This window comes from Rhinoderma darwinii, chromosome 3 (assembly GCF_050947455.1).
Source record: "Rhinoderma darwinii isolate aRhiDar2 chromosome 3, aRhiDar2.hap1, whole genome shotgun sequence".
NCBI classification, from domain to species: Eukaryota; Metazoa; Chordata; class Amphibia; order Anura; family Rhinodermatidae; genus Rhinoderma; species Rhinoderma darwinii.
The window spans coordinates 96,394,810-96,412,426 of NC_134689.1; the positions used below are offsets into that span (position 1 = coordinate 96,394,810).

Here is a 17,617-nt window from a genome sequence, read left to right on the forward strand (position 1 = left end):
GAGCCATCCCTCCCTTCTGAGCCCGACAGCGTGCCCAAACAGAAGTTTACGTCCACAGATATGGCATCGCCATACCCGGGAGAAGCCGGTTAATCTTTTATGAGGTATTTGTCTTCAGTGGCACAAACTGGGCATAACATATAGTGCACCAAAATGGCATATTAGTGGAAAATTGTACATTTCACTCCGCACCATCCGTTGCGCATTAACCACTTCGCGCACCACGACTTAATAGCATGTTGGAGTGTGGGGATAATGTATTGAGTGGGTTCACGCGCTGAGCCCGCGCCATACGCTGCTGGTGTCAGCTGTGTATTACAGCTGACACCCGGGACTAACGGACAGGAACAGCGATCGCGCTGTTACAGGAGCCTGTAAAAATTACAATTAGTATTGCATTGTATTGTACCAGCTATCTACTGATTGCTGGTTCAAGTCCCCTAGGGGGACTAATAAAATGTGTAAAAACAAAAGTAAATATTTATCACATTTTTTTCACTAATAATTATTTAAGTCCAAAAAAAAACTTTTCGCATTTTTTTTCCTCTAAAGTAATGTAAAAAAAATACACAAAATTGGTTTCACTGTCTGTAAAAGTCCAAACTATTACAATATACCATTATTTAACTCGCACGGTGAGCGCCGTGAAAAATAAAGAATTTAAAACGCCAAAATCGCTGTTTTTTTTTGGTCACCGTGGCTCTACTAGAAAAATGTCATAAAAAGTGCTCAAAAAGTTGTATGTACCAAAAAATGGTACCAATAAAAAACTACAGCTCGTTTCGCAAAAAATAAGCCCTCACATCACTCTATTGACGGAAAAGTAAAAAAAGTTATGGCTCTTGGAAAGCGGGAAGGAAAAAAAAAACGCAAAAATGGCTCAGTCTAGAAAGGGTTAGTTACTTTCTAGTGAAAAAACATTTAAGACCACATGTGGGGTATTTACTCAGGAGAAGTTGCTTTACAAATGTTGGGGTGGTTTTTCCTCCTTTGCTTTGTGAAATTGAAAAAAAATGCAACATTTTAGTGGAAATAATTCATTTTTACGGCCTAATTCTAATAAATTCTTCAAAAAGACATGTGGGGTCTAAATGCTCACTATACTCCTAGATCGATTCCTTAAGTGTTGTAGTTTCCCAAATGGGGTCACTTTTGTGTGGTTTCCACTGTTTTGGTCTCTCAGGGGCTTTGCATGGCACCCGTAAACCATTTCAACTTAATTTGTGCTCCAAAAACCAAATAGCGCTCCTTCCCTTCTGAGCCCCACTGTGGTTCCAAACAGCAGTTTATTACCACATATATGGCGTATTTACGTAATCGGGAGAAATTGTTTTACAAATGTTGCGGTGCTTTTTCTCCTTTTATTCCTTGTAAAAATTAAAAAGGTCTACTTTTTTCAGAAAAAAAGTAGATTTTTACTTTTTACAGACTAATTTCAATTAATTCAGCAAAACGGTGGGGTCAAAATGCAAACTTTACCCCTAGAAAAATTCCTTGAGGGGTGTAGTTTCCAAAATTGGGTCACTTTTGGGGGGTTTCCACTGGCTTGGTCCCTCCAGTGCATTGCAAACGTGACATGGCACTGAAAACTATTTCAGCAAAATCAGAAATCCAAAATATAAATGGTGCTCCTTCTCTTCTAAGCCCTGCTGTGGGTCCCAACAGCAGTTTATTACCACATATGGGGTATTGCTATAATCGGGAGAAATTGCTTTACATATGTTGGGGTGTTTATTTTTTTCTCCTTTATTCCTTGTAAAAATGTAAAAAAAATAGTGTTTAAAAAAAAAAAAAAAGTAGAACTTCATGTTCACATACTAATTCCAATAGATTTAGCAAAAAAACTGTGTGTTCAAAATGCTAACTATACCCCTAGATACATTCCTTGAGTGGTGTAGTTTCCAAAATAGGGTCACATTTGGGGGATTTCTACTGTTTTGGCACCACAAGACCTTCAAACCTGACATGGTGCCTAAAATATATTCTAAAGAAAGGAGGTCCCAAAATCCACTAGGCGCTCCTTTGCTTCTGAGGCCTATTTTTCAGTTCAATAGCACACTAGGGCCACGTGGGATATTTCTAAAAACGACAGAAACTGAGCAATAAATATTGAGTTGCGTTTCTTGGGTAAAACCTTCTGTGATACAGATTTTTTTTTATTACAAATGAATTTTGGCAAAAAAAAAATTACATTTGTGAATTTCACCTCTACTTTGCTTTAATTCCTGTGAAACGCCTAAAGGGTTAAAACACTTTCTGAATGCTATTTTGAATACTTTGAGGGATGCAGTTTTCAAAATGGGATGACTTATGGGGACTTTCTAATATATAAGGCCCTCAAAGCCACTTCAGAACTGAACTGGTCCCTGAAAAAATAGCCTTTTGAAATTGTGTTGAAAATGTGAGAAATTGCTGCTAAAGTTCTAAGCCTTGGAACGTCCTAGAAAAATAAAAATGTTAAAAAAAACGATGCAAACATAAGGTAGACATATGTGAAATGTAAAATAGTAACTATTTTGTGTGGCATTGCTATCTGTTTTACAAGCAGATACATTTAAATTGAGAAAAATTTAAATTTTTGCAAAATTTTTGCAAATCTTAGTGGTTTTTACAAATAAATATTGAATTTATCAACCAAATTTTTTCACGAACATAAAATACAATATGTCACGAGAAAACAGTCTCAGAATCACTTGGATAGGTAAAAGCATTCCAAAGTTATTACCACATAAAGTGACATGTCAGATTTGAAAAATCAGCTTAGTCATGAAGGCCAAAACAGGCTCAGTCCTGAAGGGGTTAACACTGGCATTTTTTTAAAATTTTATTTTTAAGTCCTAGTTTATCACTAGGCTAATACCATTACTATCTGAGTCTTGAGATTATGACTGCTTAGACAGCCGCCAGTCCCTAGATATAAGGGGTTACAGCGGTAGAATTTTTTTTCTACTCTTGATTTCGGTGCTGACGACCCCATTCACTTGAATTGGTTGTGTTGCAACGGTCTGCACAGCGCCAGCGCCTGGACCCATACCGATTTTAAATATTGATGTTCTATCTTACCGATATGCCATTCCTTACTAGTGGGGAAAACCCCCTTTATGGTTAAAGCACAATATTCTGGTATTTGGGCAGCACTGATAGTAACGGTCATGCAAGAGTTGCTGACCATTAAAATAGTTAATTTGCAATTACATTATGATTAAAGGGAAAGTAAAGTTTCAAAACTTCTGACGTCAGTGACATGTCAGAAGTTTTGATCAGTGGGGGTCTGAGCACTAAAACCCCCACCGATCTCTAAAACAATGCGGCAGAAGCCCTCTGGTGAGTGCTGTTCCGGTTTGTTTCTGACTTTCTATTGCGCCAGTGCACCAATTGCTCGGCTTTCTGAGAAATGCTGATTTAGAAACAAAGCAGTTCAGCACTCGCCAAAGTGCTTCCTCTGCTTCGTTTTAGCGATCGGTGTGGGGTCTCCGTGCTCTGACTCGCACCGATCAAAACGTCTGACGTGTCACTATTATGACGTCAGAAGTTTTTTGTTTTTTTTAAAGTTTAGTTACACTAAAAAGCGGCATGTTGTTATTTGGCACGGTTCCGCCTCTGACATACCATTAAAATCTATGGGAGGCAGAGAAAGCATTTTTTGTAACTTTTTTTTTTTTTTTTTTGCCTGCATTGCCAAATGGCCGCAGGCAAAAAAAAGCTGCGACAATTGCGGCAAGAATTCCTGAAGGAATTTTGAGGCCGATTTTTCTGCCTGCACAAAACGCAACAGGGCCTTGTACCGTCTTGCGCAACCAATCAAGGGAAGTGTTTTTCTCAAAGATCATTCGTCTGTACCCAGCTGCAACCTACAAAATAAGGCATTTTATGAGGATATAGTATATGAATGTGCATGTTAACCCTTTCATGACCAAGGGTCATTGATGCCCCTGTGTCCAGGTCAAATTTTTCCATTTCTGATATGCACGTCTTTGAACAATAATCTTTGCAACCGCTTTGAATATCACAACAATTTTTTTCCTTTTTTTTTTTTTTGGGATTTGAGGCTTTCATTCTCTAGTTTAATTCCATGTTTTTAGTTTTTATTATGAGCAGACAAATCACTAAAAATGTGAAAAAAAACAAACACTTTTTTGTAATTTTATTATATTTATTATTCTCCACCCATCATCCTGGATTGCTGTGAGGGGAGAGAAGAGGGCTATAACGCTATATTCACAAGATGTAAAAAAAAAAAAGGCAGTTAAAAACAAATCAGCTGCTAGTTTTTATGGCTGTTTTGCATAAGTGTGTCAAAATTTGAATACATTTGCCGACCGTCTGACCGTTTTTTAACTGCCATTTGCAATTCGCTTTTTATGGCCGTTTAAAAAAAAAATTATAAATAAAAAATGGATGAACTTTATTCATTTAGGTTTTCTTTTTTTTTTGTCCCAACTACCTGAAAACACCACAGTGCCCATGTATATAGTACTGCAATGCCCACTGTAGATAGTGCCACAGTGCCCACTGTAGATAGTGCCCATATAGTACCACAGTGCCCACTGTAGATAGCGCCACCTTAGCTCCCTTTAGGAGCAGAATCCCCAGTCTGAGCGCTCTGGCTGGGCATTCTGCTCCTAGAGGGAGCCCCTGACGTCTCAGTCCTTAAATCCCGAAGCTTAGGTAATGCTATCTACGGGTGGGGGTGCTGCTATCTAGAGGGGGGGGGGGGAATGGTGCGATCTAGAGGGGGAAGCTATCTGCAGGGGGGATGGAGAGACGTCGGGCGCTCCCCCTAGGAGCAGAGTCCTTGGCCAGAGCGCCCTCGCTGGGGATTCCGCACCTAGACGGAGTTTGCGCTATCTACGGGGAGTTGCGTATAGCGCTATTTACAGGGGGTGTATTTCGGGCATCTGAATGCCCCGGCAGACATGAGTGCAGCGCTGCTCACACTGAAGCAGCACTGCACTCATGAACTCCTTAGTGACCAGCCTGTTTTAGGCCTTAGTGACCAAGCTTTTTTTTAAGTTTTTCCATGGTGTCATTCAAAGAGCTCTGACTTTTTTTTAATTATTTTTGCGTCAACCTAGCTGTATATGGGTTTTTTTTTTTGTGGGACAAGTTTGTATAGTTTTAATAGCACCATTTTTGGGTACATAGAATTTATTGATTAACTTTTACTACCTTTTTTTTGCATCCTAAATTTACACTGTTTACGGAGTGGTATAAATAACAGTAACTTTGTTCAGCGGGTTGTTACGATTGCGGCCATAACAAATTTATATAGTTTTCTTATTTCACTAGTTTTACACTGTAAAAACACTTTGTTTTTGTGTCTCCATATTTAAAGATCCATAACTTTTCAGCTGTATGAAGGTTTTTTTTTTTCGTAGGACGACTTGTCGTTTTTATCGGTACCATTTTGGAGTACATGCGACTTTTTCATCACTTTTTATTTATCACATATTTTTGAATGCAGGATTCAGAAAAATCAGCAATTTTTGCATTGTTTGTTCGTCGAGCGGGTTAAATGTAATGGCTTTATAGTTGGGGTAGTTACGGACACGGTATTACCAAATATGTGTAACTTTTTTACATTTTTTTTTTCCATAGCAGTTTGTAAGGGGAAAAAGTGGATTTTTTTTTACTTTTTTGTAATTTTTTTTTTTTTTTTTTTACTTTTGGATTTTTATTTATTATGGACTTTTATTAAACTTTTTTTTTTTTTTTTTACGTTTTTTTTATTAGTCCCACTAGGGGATTTCACTATGCGATCACCTGATAGCTTTTATAATACACCGCAATACTTCTGTATTGCAGTGTATTACTGCCTGTCTATGTAATACAGACAGGCATCTACTAGGCTATGCCTCTGGCATGGCCTAACAGGCACTAACTAGAGGCAGACCTGGGGGCCTTTATTAGGCCCCCGGCTGCCATGGAAGACACCGGCACCCTGCGATCCTACATCAGGGTGAGGGTGGGGTGAGAGAGGGAGCCCTCTCCCTCCAAAACCACACAGATGCGTCGCTGGCTATTGAGCGCCGCATCTGAGGGGTTAAATGAAACTGATATCGATCTCGCCTGTTAGAGCAGGGCGGCTCCGAGCCCTCATCTACCTCTGGGAGCAGGGAGATTTACCTGCACCCGGCGGTGATTATTTATTCTGATGCAGCGCTATAAAAAGGCTACTGCATCGGAATAATGTCTGTTAGTGGCCACCGTAAAAACGCTAATGGGTGGTTACTAATGGGTTAAAACCTGTTCCAGGCTGCCAACGTTTATATACGTGATAACTGCATGGGGCATCGGCAGTTGGAACATATATAGGCGTATGGCTGTCGTGAAGGGGTTATTATTGTTCAGATGTGGTATCTCTTGACTGTGTATGGACATTGAAGATTCTATATGAACACACTTATACTTAATGTATTGTGAGAACCATTGAAGTTTTCCTAAAATGGCAGTGTGTCAGACTCCTTTATGTAAAGCAGACATGATATGTATGAAATGGATCCTTTTTATATCACGAGGACGTTGCACAGAGCTCTCTGCTATCCCAGATATACACCTTATATACGACTTAAAGCAACAGATCATTCTGTATTCTGTCTCTGAGTTTGGCATATCCCAGAATAAACTGAGGCACTTTGTCTTTGCTGTAAGTAGAACAAGGATTATAGAGTGTGTGAGTATGGAGAACTAGTTGCGAATCTCCTAAAATAAAGGGAATCGCCTCTGAAAACCCGCCTAAACTACCATTATCAGCATTCCCTCGCGATTTGCCCAAAAATGGTCTGTGTGCTGCATTCTGATGGCGAGTCCTAGGAGTACTCTCCATTATATAATTGCGCTAAGGAGCATGCAGCGCACGGCCGGATGTGGGTTTATAGCGGGGGAATGCAAGTGAATAGAAAGAATAAAATAACAGATTCAAAATTATCGTCTTTTAAGCTCTATACCGAATATTGTCGTTTTGGGGGGGTTTCGCAAGTGACAGTCTCTCAAGCTCACGGCTGCATTACAAATTAGTGTTGTATAGATCTGTAGTTTGGTGCTCGTAGACGGTCTTTATTGGACTATAGACCAATGTCCTACAGAGTCGCATGTGAATCCATGAGGGAAAAAAAATTGGTACATGCTCAGTCGCTTGCCGTATTATAGAGGTATGATCCCCTAAAAACATTGATGCTACAGGAGGATATGGCACAATAATATAAACCGCAGGGACTCTGTGTACTGCCATACATGGTCCATGCACGCAGCTTTGCTGTATACATGGGGCCTAAAATGTAGTTACTTGGATGTAGACATGAATGCCTAGATGTTTAACGTTTATTACTTAAACTGCAAGAGAAGTGTTCATCGGGCATTCTGCCATGAGGATGGTATTTTAAAACAAATGTTTAAATAGAACTTGGAAAGAAGTTTTTAAATTAATGTAGATTTGAATGCAGAATGTTCTGTAGATCTTATTGCAGTTGTTTGTAGTTGGTTTTCTCAATTTTAGGCGAGGCTAAAAGAAGCTCCTGCAACCATATCATAATTTGTTTGGTACGTTAATTCGTTAGGATTTTTTTTTAATGTAAAATACATTTTCATTTCTAAAATAAAATAAAAAGTTTTAATCTAACGATTCACCTATGCTTTTGCCCACTTTAACTTACTTTTAGACTTTTTAAGCATGGAAATAATACTATAGTACTTCTAGAAGGAGTCTGGTATATCTATAGGGAATATACCTTGAATAATTTTCATAACAAAAGTGCAGAAATGCTATAAACAGTTTATTTTTAAAGTAATTTGCAATGTTTATAGCATATAAAAAAAAAACTTTTTGTGTTTTTATTTTTGTTTTGTTTTGTTTTTTGCTTCCCTGTGTCTGTCTTGGTGTTACTAGTAATCTGTGCTGCTGGGGGAGGGGCTCTGAGGTATGAGCCCCCTTCCTGAGGTCCTGCAGACAGATGTTTTGCGTCACATGTGACGCTTCATCCAGGTGCCTCCTCTTCTGGTAGAAGTCTGGTTTATTATAGGCTATGGTTATGTGTTTTCTATGGCGGGGTATTTCCCTCCATGTGCACTGAACGCAGAGTCTTAGGGTTTGTCCACACAGTACGGAATTGCTGCAACTTTCTGTTGAACGTATTAGACTTTCTGCTGAGGCAAAAACGCACCATGTTAGTACAAGGTTAGCATCTACTGTGTAGTCCTTGATTTACACTTGGCCTATTTAACGCTTAATGTTATGTCCGGTAGTTTGGGTTTGCTGTTTATTAATTGGGTTATTTAGTCATTCCTGATAAAATTTTGATTAGTTACTAATACTGTTCGTACTAAGTAAAAAGTGGTTGACAGATTTATATATGGAGATGCCCTATACTAGGATCTTATGGTTATGTTGATTGTGGCATGCCATATGTTTACCTGGCGCCATTTTAGCGACGAGAGCTAGTTTCATGGCAGCTTTGGTTGACCACTGTGGTTTTCTCCACAGTTGTCATTTGTGTATGGTAATATCTCCTAATGACGTGGCTGCTCACTTCTGCTGTGAAACTACAACTGTAAACTGTGGAGTCAGCCGATGGGGGCTCATGGAAGCTGAACTGCTGTAAATTAAAACGATCATATGTGTTGTATTAAGTTTTTTGTGGTCATAAACTTTTCATCAATAGCTTGGTGTTTAAAGGGACCTAGTCACATCGTTGTTTTTACCAACCTACTATTGCAGTCATGTAGCCTTCAGTACCCTCAATCATTCTAGAATTCATTTTTAAAGTGCTCCACATACCTCTGTAATATCTTCATCAAGAGTGCACGCGCCATCTGTAAATTAACCGCTCCGCGTTCACAGTCCCTTTTCTCTTGTCCGCCTCCATTCCACCTCTCTTCTCATGATAGCACGTTTTCTTCCCCCTTCCCATCTCAAATCTTCACCTGCACAGTAAACTATTCTGCTCGCCCAGGAGCATGGCTACAAAACACTATTGCGCATGGACTGATGTACACAATGTCAGCAAGCAGTGGCAGTGCAGGAAAGCAGGTTCGCAGATGGCACGTGGGGGATTTCATTCAGCGCATCCAGGAGGGGATGTCAATCATGAGTATGTAGGAGGAATTGCTGGCTAAACTACTAAATAGGCTGGACTCCTATGCCTGAAACGCCCAGCGGACTCCTCACTGCTGATTAACTTACAGCACGGGAAAAGTTTGAGTTTCATTTTTTAACCACTTCCCACTTTAGCCACTTTTGACCTTCCTGACAGAGCCTCCTTTTTCAAATCTGACATGTTTCACTTTATGTGGTAATAACTTCGGAATGCTTTTACCTATCCAAGCAAATCTGAGATTGTGTTCTCGTGACACATTGGACTTTATGTTACTGGCAAACTTTGCTCGATGCATTCAATATTTAATTTAGAAAAACACCAACATTTTATGAAAAATTGCAACATTTAAATTTAGAATTTATCTGCTTGTAAGACAGGCAGTTATACCACACCAAGTAGTTGCTAATTAACATCCCCCATATGTCTACTTTACATTGGCATTGTTTGTTTTTTTAACATATATTTTTATTCTTCTAGGACGTTACAAGGCTTAGAAGTTTAGCTGCAATTTCTCATTTTCAAGAATATTTAAAACGGCTATATTTTCAGGGGCCAGTTCAGTTGTTAAGTGGCTTTTAGGGCCTTATATATTAGAAACCCCCAATAAGTCACCCCATTTTAAAAACTGCACCCCTCAAAGTATTAAATGCATTTAGAAGATTTCTTAACCCTTTAGACATTTCACAGGATTTAAAGCATTATGGACTGAAGCACAGGCCTCAGAAGCAAAGGAGCACCTAGAGGATTTTGGGGCCTCCTTTTTATGAGAATATATTTTAGGCACCATGTCAGGTTTGAATAGGTCTTGTGATGCAAAAACATTAAACACCCCCCACAAGTGACCCCATTTTGGAAGCTGCACCCCTTGAGGGAATTATCTAGGGGTATAGTGACCCCACAGGTTTTTTGCAGAAATTATTGGAAGTAGTCCATGAAAATCTCAATTTTTCCAATAAAACGTAGGTTTAGCTAATTTTTTTTCATTCCCACAAGGACTAAAGGAGAAAAAGCACCACAACATTTGTAAAGCAATTTCTCCCAAGTAAAACCGTACATGTGGTCATAAACTGCTGTTTGGGCACGCGGCAAGGCTCAGAAGAGAAGGAGCGCCATTTGGCTTTTGGAGTACAGATTTTGCTGGATTGATTTCTTGGCACCATGTCGCTTTTGCAAAGCCCCTAAGTACCAGTTCAATGTAAACTACACAAAAGTGACTCCATTCACGAAACTACACCACGAGAAGAATTAATCTAGGAGTGTAGTGAGCATATTGACCACCACAGGTGTTTCATAGACTTTATTTGAATTGGGTAGTGAAAATAAAAAAAATCCTTTTTCTTCAATAAGACATAGCTTTAGCTCAATATTTTTCATTTTCTCAACAAATAAAGGAAAAAAAAGCGCCCCAATATTTGTAAAGCAATTTCTCCCGAGAAAGGCAATACCCCATTTGTGGTCATAAACTGCGGTTTGAGCACACGGAAGGGAAGGGAAGGAAATGCCATTTGGCTTTTCGAGTGCAGATTTTGCTGGATTTTTTTCTGGGCACTATGTCACATTTGCAAAGCCCCTGTGGAACCAAAACACTGGAAACCCCCCGGAAGGGGTGTAGTGAGCATGTTAAAGGGGTTTTCCGGAACCAATTTACTTAATGCTATTTAACTGAACATCTAAAATGAATGCAGTTTGTAATATACTTGCGTTTGCATTGTTTCTAATACCGTATGCCAAAGCCGGTCACGTGACGCGTCCAACAGTGAAATCAGAACTTCCGGCGCTGCCCCGTACATGAGCTATTGCTTCCCTTTTCCGGCCAGCTCAATGGACGGGTACGTCATTTCTGACGTCACTATACACTGAGGGAAGGGGTGGACCGGATCCACTTTCTCAGCCGTCTCTGAGCATGCGTGGTTGCCTCACAGACAGTGTTCACCACGCATTCCCAATCCTTTGCTGTCACAGCGCCTGCGCCAAATTTAAGCAATGAGCCTCACAGGAAACGGCCGACAAGAGGAAGTATCAGAGGTAAACCAAGCGCAAATCTACCGCAGCGCGAGTGCAGTAAGTAAATTGAATTAAAAAAAAAAAATAGCTGGGCAGTGTTCTTACACCATCCCTAACCAGAATCTCAAATTTAAAAATGTTAATTTTTGTATCGGAAAACCCCTTTAACCCTGCAGGTGTTTTGCAGAATTTAGTGTGCACTCAATGTTGCAGAGTGAAAATTCGATTTTTTTGCATAGATATATATGCCAATATGTGGTGCCCAGCTTGTGCCACCATAACAAGACTGCTCTCTAATTATTATGCTGTGTTTCTCGGTTTTAGAAACACCCTACATGTGGCCCTAATCTTTTGCCTGGACGTTCGACCAGGCTCAGGAGTGAAAGAGTACCATGTGAAGTTGTGGCCTAATTTGGCAATTTACAAAGTATTGGTTCAGCTGATGTGAAATAATAAAAGAAACCCCTGAGAAGTGAACCCATTTTGGCTGTAATGAGCATTTTCACCCCACAGGTATTTTCCATAAATTATTGCACTTCGGATGGTGCAAAGTAAAAATCTTAAATTTTTCCCTAGATATGCCATTTCATTGGCAAATATATTGTGCCCATCTTGTACCACTAGAGATGCACACCACAAAATCTGTTAAAAGGTTTCTCCCGGGAAAGGCGATGCCATATATGTGGAAGTAAATTGCTGTTTTGGCACGCTGTAGGGCTCAGAAGGGAGGGAGCACCATTTGGCTTTTGGAGCGTGGATTTGCTTGGTAGTAGTTTTGTTGGGTGTTTTACTGGTATTTCAGTTTATAATGTGGGGGTATATGTAAGCTGGGTAGAGTACATCAGGGGCATAGTCAGGTGGTATAATAATGGGGTAAAATAATCCATAGATGTGTGTTATGCTTTGACACAATCCTTTCTGCACAGGCCAGTGTCTCACTGATAAATGTCCTGACTTATCCCCCTTTTGGTCCACACTCTGCTCCTTTGCAGTTTAGGGACTTTTGCTGGGAAAGTGTTTGTCCTGGTATAATACAGGTGCCCTCGCTTCCAGCAGATATGTTAGGGTCCTACCCTTCCTGCTTCCCTAATTTTAGGGCCTTGATAAATCGAGTTTTGAAACAGAAGAAATGTTCCCCTCAGGCCTTCACAACTGCCTATCTTTTCTGACTTATTGGAGCCTTAACTAATTTATTCTGTTCATAGACGTAGTGGTATGAGGGCTGTTTTTTTGCGGGAAGTGCTGTAGTTATTTTTGGTACCATTTTGCGGTACATGCGACTTTTTGGTCAATTTTTATCCTGTTTTTTGGGAGACAAGGTGACCAAAAAACAGCAATTCTGGCATCGTTTTTACGTTTTTGCTTTTTTTTATGCCGTTCACCATAAGTTATAAATTACAAGTTAACTTTATTCTGCAGGTCAGTACGATTCCGGTGATACCAAATTTATAGCACTTTTTTTATGTGTTACAACTTTTTGCACAATAAAATACCATAATATTTTTATAGGTCAGGCCATTACGGATGCGGCAATACCAAATATGTATGGTTTATTGTTTTTTTTCAATAATAAAGCACTTGATAAGGGAAAAAGGGCGCTTTTCTGTTTTCATTCATAGTTTTACAGCTGCTGCGCGAATCACGCTCGTCCCACGGAAGTGCTTCAGTGTGGCGTGCGTGATTTTCACGCACCCATTGACTTCAATGGGTGCGTGATGCGCGAAATACGCACAAAAAATGGACATGTCGTGAGTTTTTCGCAGCGGACTCACGCTGCATAAAAATCACGCAACTGTCTGCACGGCCCCATAGACTAATATAGGTCCGTGCGACGCGCGTGAAAATCACACGCGTTGCACGGACGTATATCCCGTTCGTCTGAATAAGCCCTTACCCCGAGGTGTCAGTTATAACATGCAGCCGACACCCGGGGATGGTGGCACCGACTCTCAGCTTCTGAGCCGGTGTGCACCATTTGTCGTATGGATACGGCAAAATGCGGGAAGCACTAGCTTTAAATCCCACTTAGCTAATGAATTATTAAATAGCTATATTTGAAAAATTGCCAAGTCGGAATAAAGGGGGATCGTAAATAAACGACTCTGATTTGTATACGAAGGCATTTAAACCGCATATAAATATACTGTTTAAATGCCTTCGTATACAAATCAGACTAGTTTATTTACTATCACCCTTTATTCCCACATAGCTAATGAATTATTAAAGAGCTATATTTAAAAAATTGCCAAGTGGGATTTGACATTTTATAGGGTGTGCTGCAAGGGACCATTCACCCTATCCCTATATGTTAAATTCATATTCACTACAAGCCTGCTTTTAAGATCAATTGATCTAATACTTCTTGCCCTCCTTTTTCTTTTCCAATTTCCCCTATTTGATTATATTTACTATTGGTGGTGTACATCAGGGCATATAATATAAGAAGTTTAAGACCCCTTAGAGAGGATTTCTTTAAATGACGTATCTATACGACAAATGTCGGGAAGGGGTTAAGGGTATTGGGCATGCTTAGACAATACTGTTAATGTGCAGCCATTGTTAATTTATGGATCGAGCAGTTTTGATGCGAAAAGAGACGTGACCGGTTTCCTTTTAACCTTTCAATTGTTTATCTGCGGTAAAGTAATGTCGGTTAAGGCCTGTTCACATCGCCGTTCACTTTCCGTTCCTGGGTTCCGTCCGAAGTTTCTGTCGGGTGAACCCCGCAAGTGAAAGTGAAACCACAGCTTCCGTTTCAGTCACCGTTGATATCAATGGTGACGGAAACATCGCTAATGGTTTCTGTTCGTCACCATTCCGGCAGGTTTCCGGTTTTCCAACGGAATCAATAGCGGAGACGACTGCGCTATTGATTCCTTCGGAAAACCGGAAACCTGTCGGAATGGTGACGAACGGAAACCATTAGCGATTTTTCCGTCACCATTGATATCAATGGTGACTGAAACGGAAGCTGTACTTTCACTTTCCGTTGCGGGGTTCACCCGACGGAAACCTCCTACAGAACCCCGGAACGGAAAGCGAACGGTTATGTGAACAGGCCCTTAGCTGTAAATGCAGTCACTCTACAGACAGCAAAGTGGTGCCACCTAAAAATTTTCATTTTATTTGAAGAGATTAAACTGTGTGCAAATGGTTTGACTGCAGTAAGTTTAGTCACTTACTAATGTGCTGTCTGTAGCTGAAAACCCTCTGCATGAGAAACTGGCTTACAGTCACTTGATCACGCTCCTAGTGTTTATTTCCTCCTTGTGTAACGTTCAATACACTGAATCATAAAGTTATCTCGCCCCTCCCTGTAGTACAGAATGTCACACATCACATGCCCCTTATCTTCACTCCTCTCTCTTTCCCCCCCTCACTCGCCCTGTCTCTGGGGGGATCGTGTTTCACATGCTGGGCAGCGGATTCTACCCGCAAAACAGCAGAGCTGTGACTCCGTAACACACAGTAAGTAATTAAATCACTACCTTACACCTTGTAATAGAGGGGCATACAGGCAGCTGTAAATATAGACCATGTCTTTGAGAGGAGAGAGGAATCATGGGAGCTGTAGTCCTTTACATGGTAATCCCGCAACAGCAATCGCTAGCAATATGAAAACAATAGTGCTGCACAGAGCTGGACAACATTATGAAAATGAAAAATAACTACTTTTGAGCTTTGGTGGCATTATCTGGGGACCATTTAGACACATATAGGTACTTTTCTCTGAAAATGTATTAATATTTTTAAATGAATAGCTGCCCGACAGCAAAGGTAAATGTCGCTTGTGTTTGTACTAACATTCTGATAGGAAAAAAAACTTGTTCATATTTTTGCAAGGTGAAGTGAAGCAATGGCTGTATGAACGGTCTGGCTGTTGATATATGCTTATGTTGTTTTTGTTTTACATTTTTCTCTGCAATACTTTGCAAACATAACCTGTAGTCCCCTATTTTATGGCTCTGCTCACACTAGTGTTTTTGCCATTCCCTTGTTGTCTCTGAGATTTTTGACCGCAAATGTAGCTTATTATACAGCATAATTCTTACCATTGGGGAGAAAAAAAACCTGATCTAAACCTGACTGGCTCCATTGTAAGCGGATTAGTCAATATCTGTTTAACCCCTTAACGCCGAAGGACTGATATATCCGTCCGCTGCAGCTGCTAGTTCGCGCAGGAGGACGGATATATCAGTCCTGTGATGGCGCGGGTACTGCAAGTGTACCAACGCAATCTGCGGCAGGAGCACGGCTGTTATACACAGCCTGGCTCCTGCTGCAACTGCCGGCATCGAAGCGCACTCCGATTCCAGCAGTTTAACCCATCAATAGTGACAGCGACATCTAATGTGTTTGACAGAGGGAGGGGGCTCCCGCAAAGAAATCGCGGGTCGCCGTTGGGTTTCCATGGCAGCCGGGGCCTAACAAAGACCCCCAGGTCTGCCTTCAGCATCTGCCTGTTAGGCGATACCGAAGGCATGACCTAACAGATTGCCTGTCAGTTTTACACTGACAGGCAATAATGCTTTGGTATACAGAGTATACCAAAGCATTATATATGCGATCAGCAGATCGCATAGTGAAGTCCCCTGGTGGGACTAAAAAAAAAAATTTAAATCGGTTAAATAAAGTTTGTGAAAAAAAAATACAAAAATTAGTCAAAATCAAATAAAACTTTGGTTTTATTTAGTAAAAGTGTCAAAACAAATAACACATACACACATACACATATATAATGGTATCCCAGGGATCGTAACAACTTGACCAATAAAATGAACACATTAATTAAACCACCGGATGAACGGTGTCCAAAAAAAAACGCAAAAGACAACGGCAAATTTCTCACTTTTCTCCCAATCCCCCCATAAAAAATTAAATAAAAGTTAATCTATAAGTCCTATGTACCCCAAAATAGTACTAATGAAAACTACACATTGGCCCGAAAAAAAAAAAAGCCCACATAATGCGACATCGACGGAAAAATAAAAAAATTACGTCTGTTGGAACGCGGTGATGCAAAAACAAGTAATTTTTTTCTAAAAGGCCTTTTATTGTGCAAACATAGGAAAACATATAAAACGTTTACATATTTGGTATCCCCGTAATCGTGCCGACCCATAGAATGAAGTTAACATGTTATTTACGCTGCATAGTAAACGGTGTAAATTTATAACGTGAAAATTAATGCTGGAATATCTGCTTATTTTCAATTCTCTCCTAAAATAAAGTTAATAAAAGTTAATCAATATATTATAAGCATCTAAAAATGGTACAGTTACAAAACACAACTCGTCCCGCAAAAAACAAGCCCTTATACGGCTATGTCAACGGAATTAAAAAAAAGTTACGACTCTTGGAATGTGACCGTGAAAAAACTAAAAATAATCCTTGGTCATTAACGCGCAAAATGGCCTGGTTATTAAGGGGTTAAACCGAAAGTCATGACACTAGGGTAAACAGAGCCTAAATCTGTTAGACATAATGTTTAATATTCTTAGCCCTCGTGCACACGACCATAGAGGTGTGCACAGTCTGTGATTACGGCATTGACGGGCCGTGGAGTGTCGTCCGCGGGCCATTCACAATCACGGACCGTGCACACACACGTGTATTGACTTGAATTAGCGCGGACCGCAATTGCAGACCGTATAATTACACGTCCTATTTTTTTTTTTGTGTGCATTTGCCCATTTGATAGCATGTGTTCTATACTATCCGCAATCGCGGATAGCATGTGGCCGCAAATGCATGGTCGTGTGCATGAGGCCTTAGGCTATTTGTTCATGATTTGCACTTCTGTTACTTCAGGTTTCCCATAATCCACTTATGTGCTGTCATGTCCAAGTAGAAAGCAGCAGCCTAACCTCTTTCTTTTTTACATGCAGCGGATTTTGGTGTCTCCGCAAAAAATGGAAAAACATTGCAAAGGAGAGACTCCTTCATAGGTACACCTTACTGGTAAGTTGTGATGTCTCATAAAAACTAGAATAATTTTGTAGCATTTCATTTTCAATTTTACAGTATTAATGATGAAGGGAATATAGGCCGCGCTGTACATATAGTCTGGCTGGGTTTTCCATAATCCAAAATAATATGTGAAGGACATATGTTTTTATTTTATTTTGGCCGTTTTTAGCATCCGCTCAAACATAGCAGATACTTTATAAGCCCTGCAGATTTCTTCTTACATCTTCCCTGCAAATGAACTATTCTAGGACTGAATGAACTAAATAAACACTCGAAAAATGTGAAATGTCTCCTGTTTAACCCTACATAGAGTTCAATAGTGTCAATGGCTCTTCAGTCATAGAAGAGCGCTCTTATTTCTGTTTAATATGAGCCTGAACGTATATACTACATGTTTTGTGGCCTCTACAAGGGTATGCTTCTATTGCTGAGAACGAATAAATGTTTTCCTTATGTAGAGCTGATGTAAACGGAGAACTATCTTGGTATAAGGGTAAGAAATATGCTTAGAATGAGAAGCCTTGAGGAATGTGACATACCACCTTATTTAA

General features: G+C 40.0%; 1 protein-coding gene across 2 annotated transcripts in view; it reads left to right on the forward strand.

Annotated features, from left to right (window-relative positions):
- STK10 (serine/threonine kinase 10) overlaps positions 1-17,617 on the forward strand; it is a 132,234-nt gene that overhangs the window by 66,928 nt on the left and 47,689 nt on the right. The window contains exons 1-2 of one of the 2 annotated variants that reach the window (XM_075856499.1): positions 14,086-14,564; positions 16,985-17,057. In XM_075856499.1, the coding sequence (XP_075712614.1) occupies positions 14,423-14,564; positions 16,985-17,057 (215 nt within the window). In that variant the 5' untranslated portion in view covers positions 14,086-14,422. Of the gene's footprint in view, positions 1-14,085; positions 14,565-16,984; positions 17,058-17,617 lie in introns of those variants that run through there. The other variant, XM_075856498.1, reaches the window with a different exon arrangement.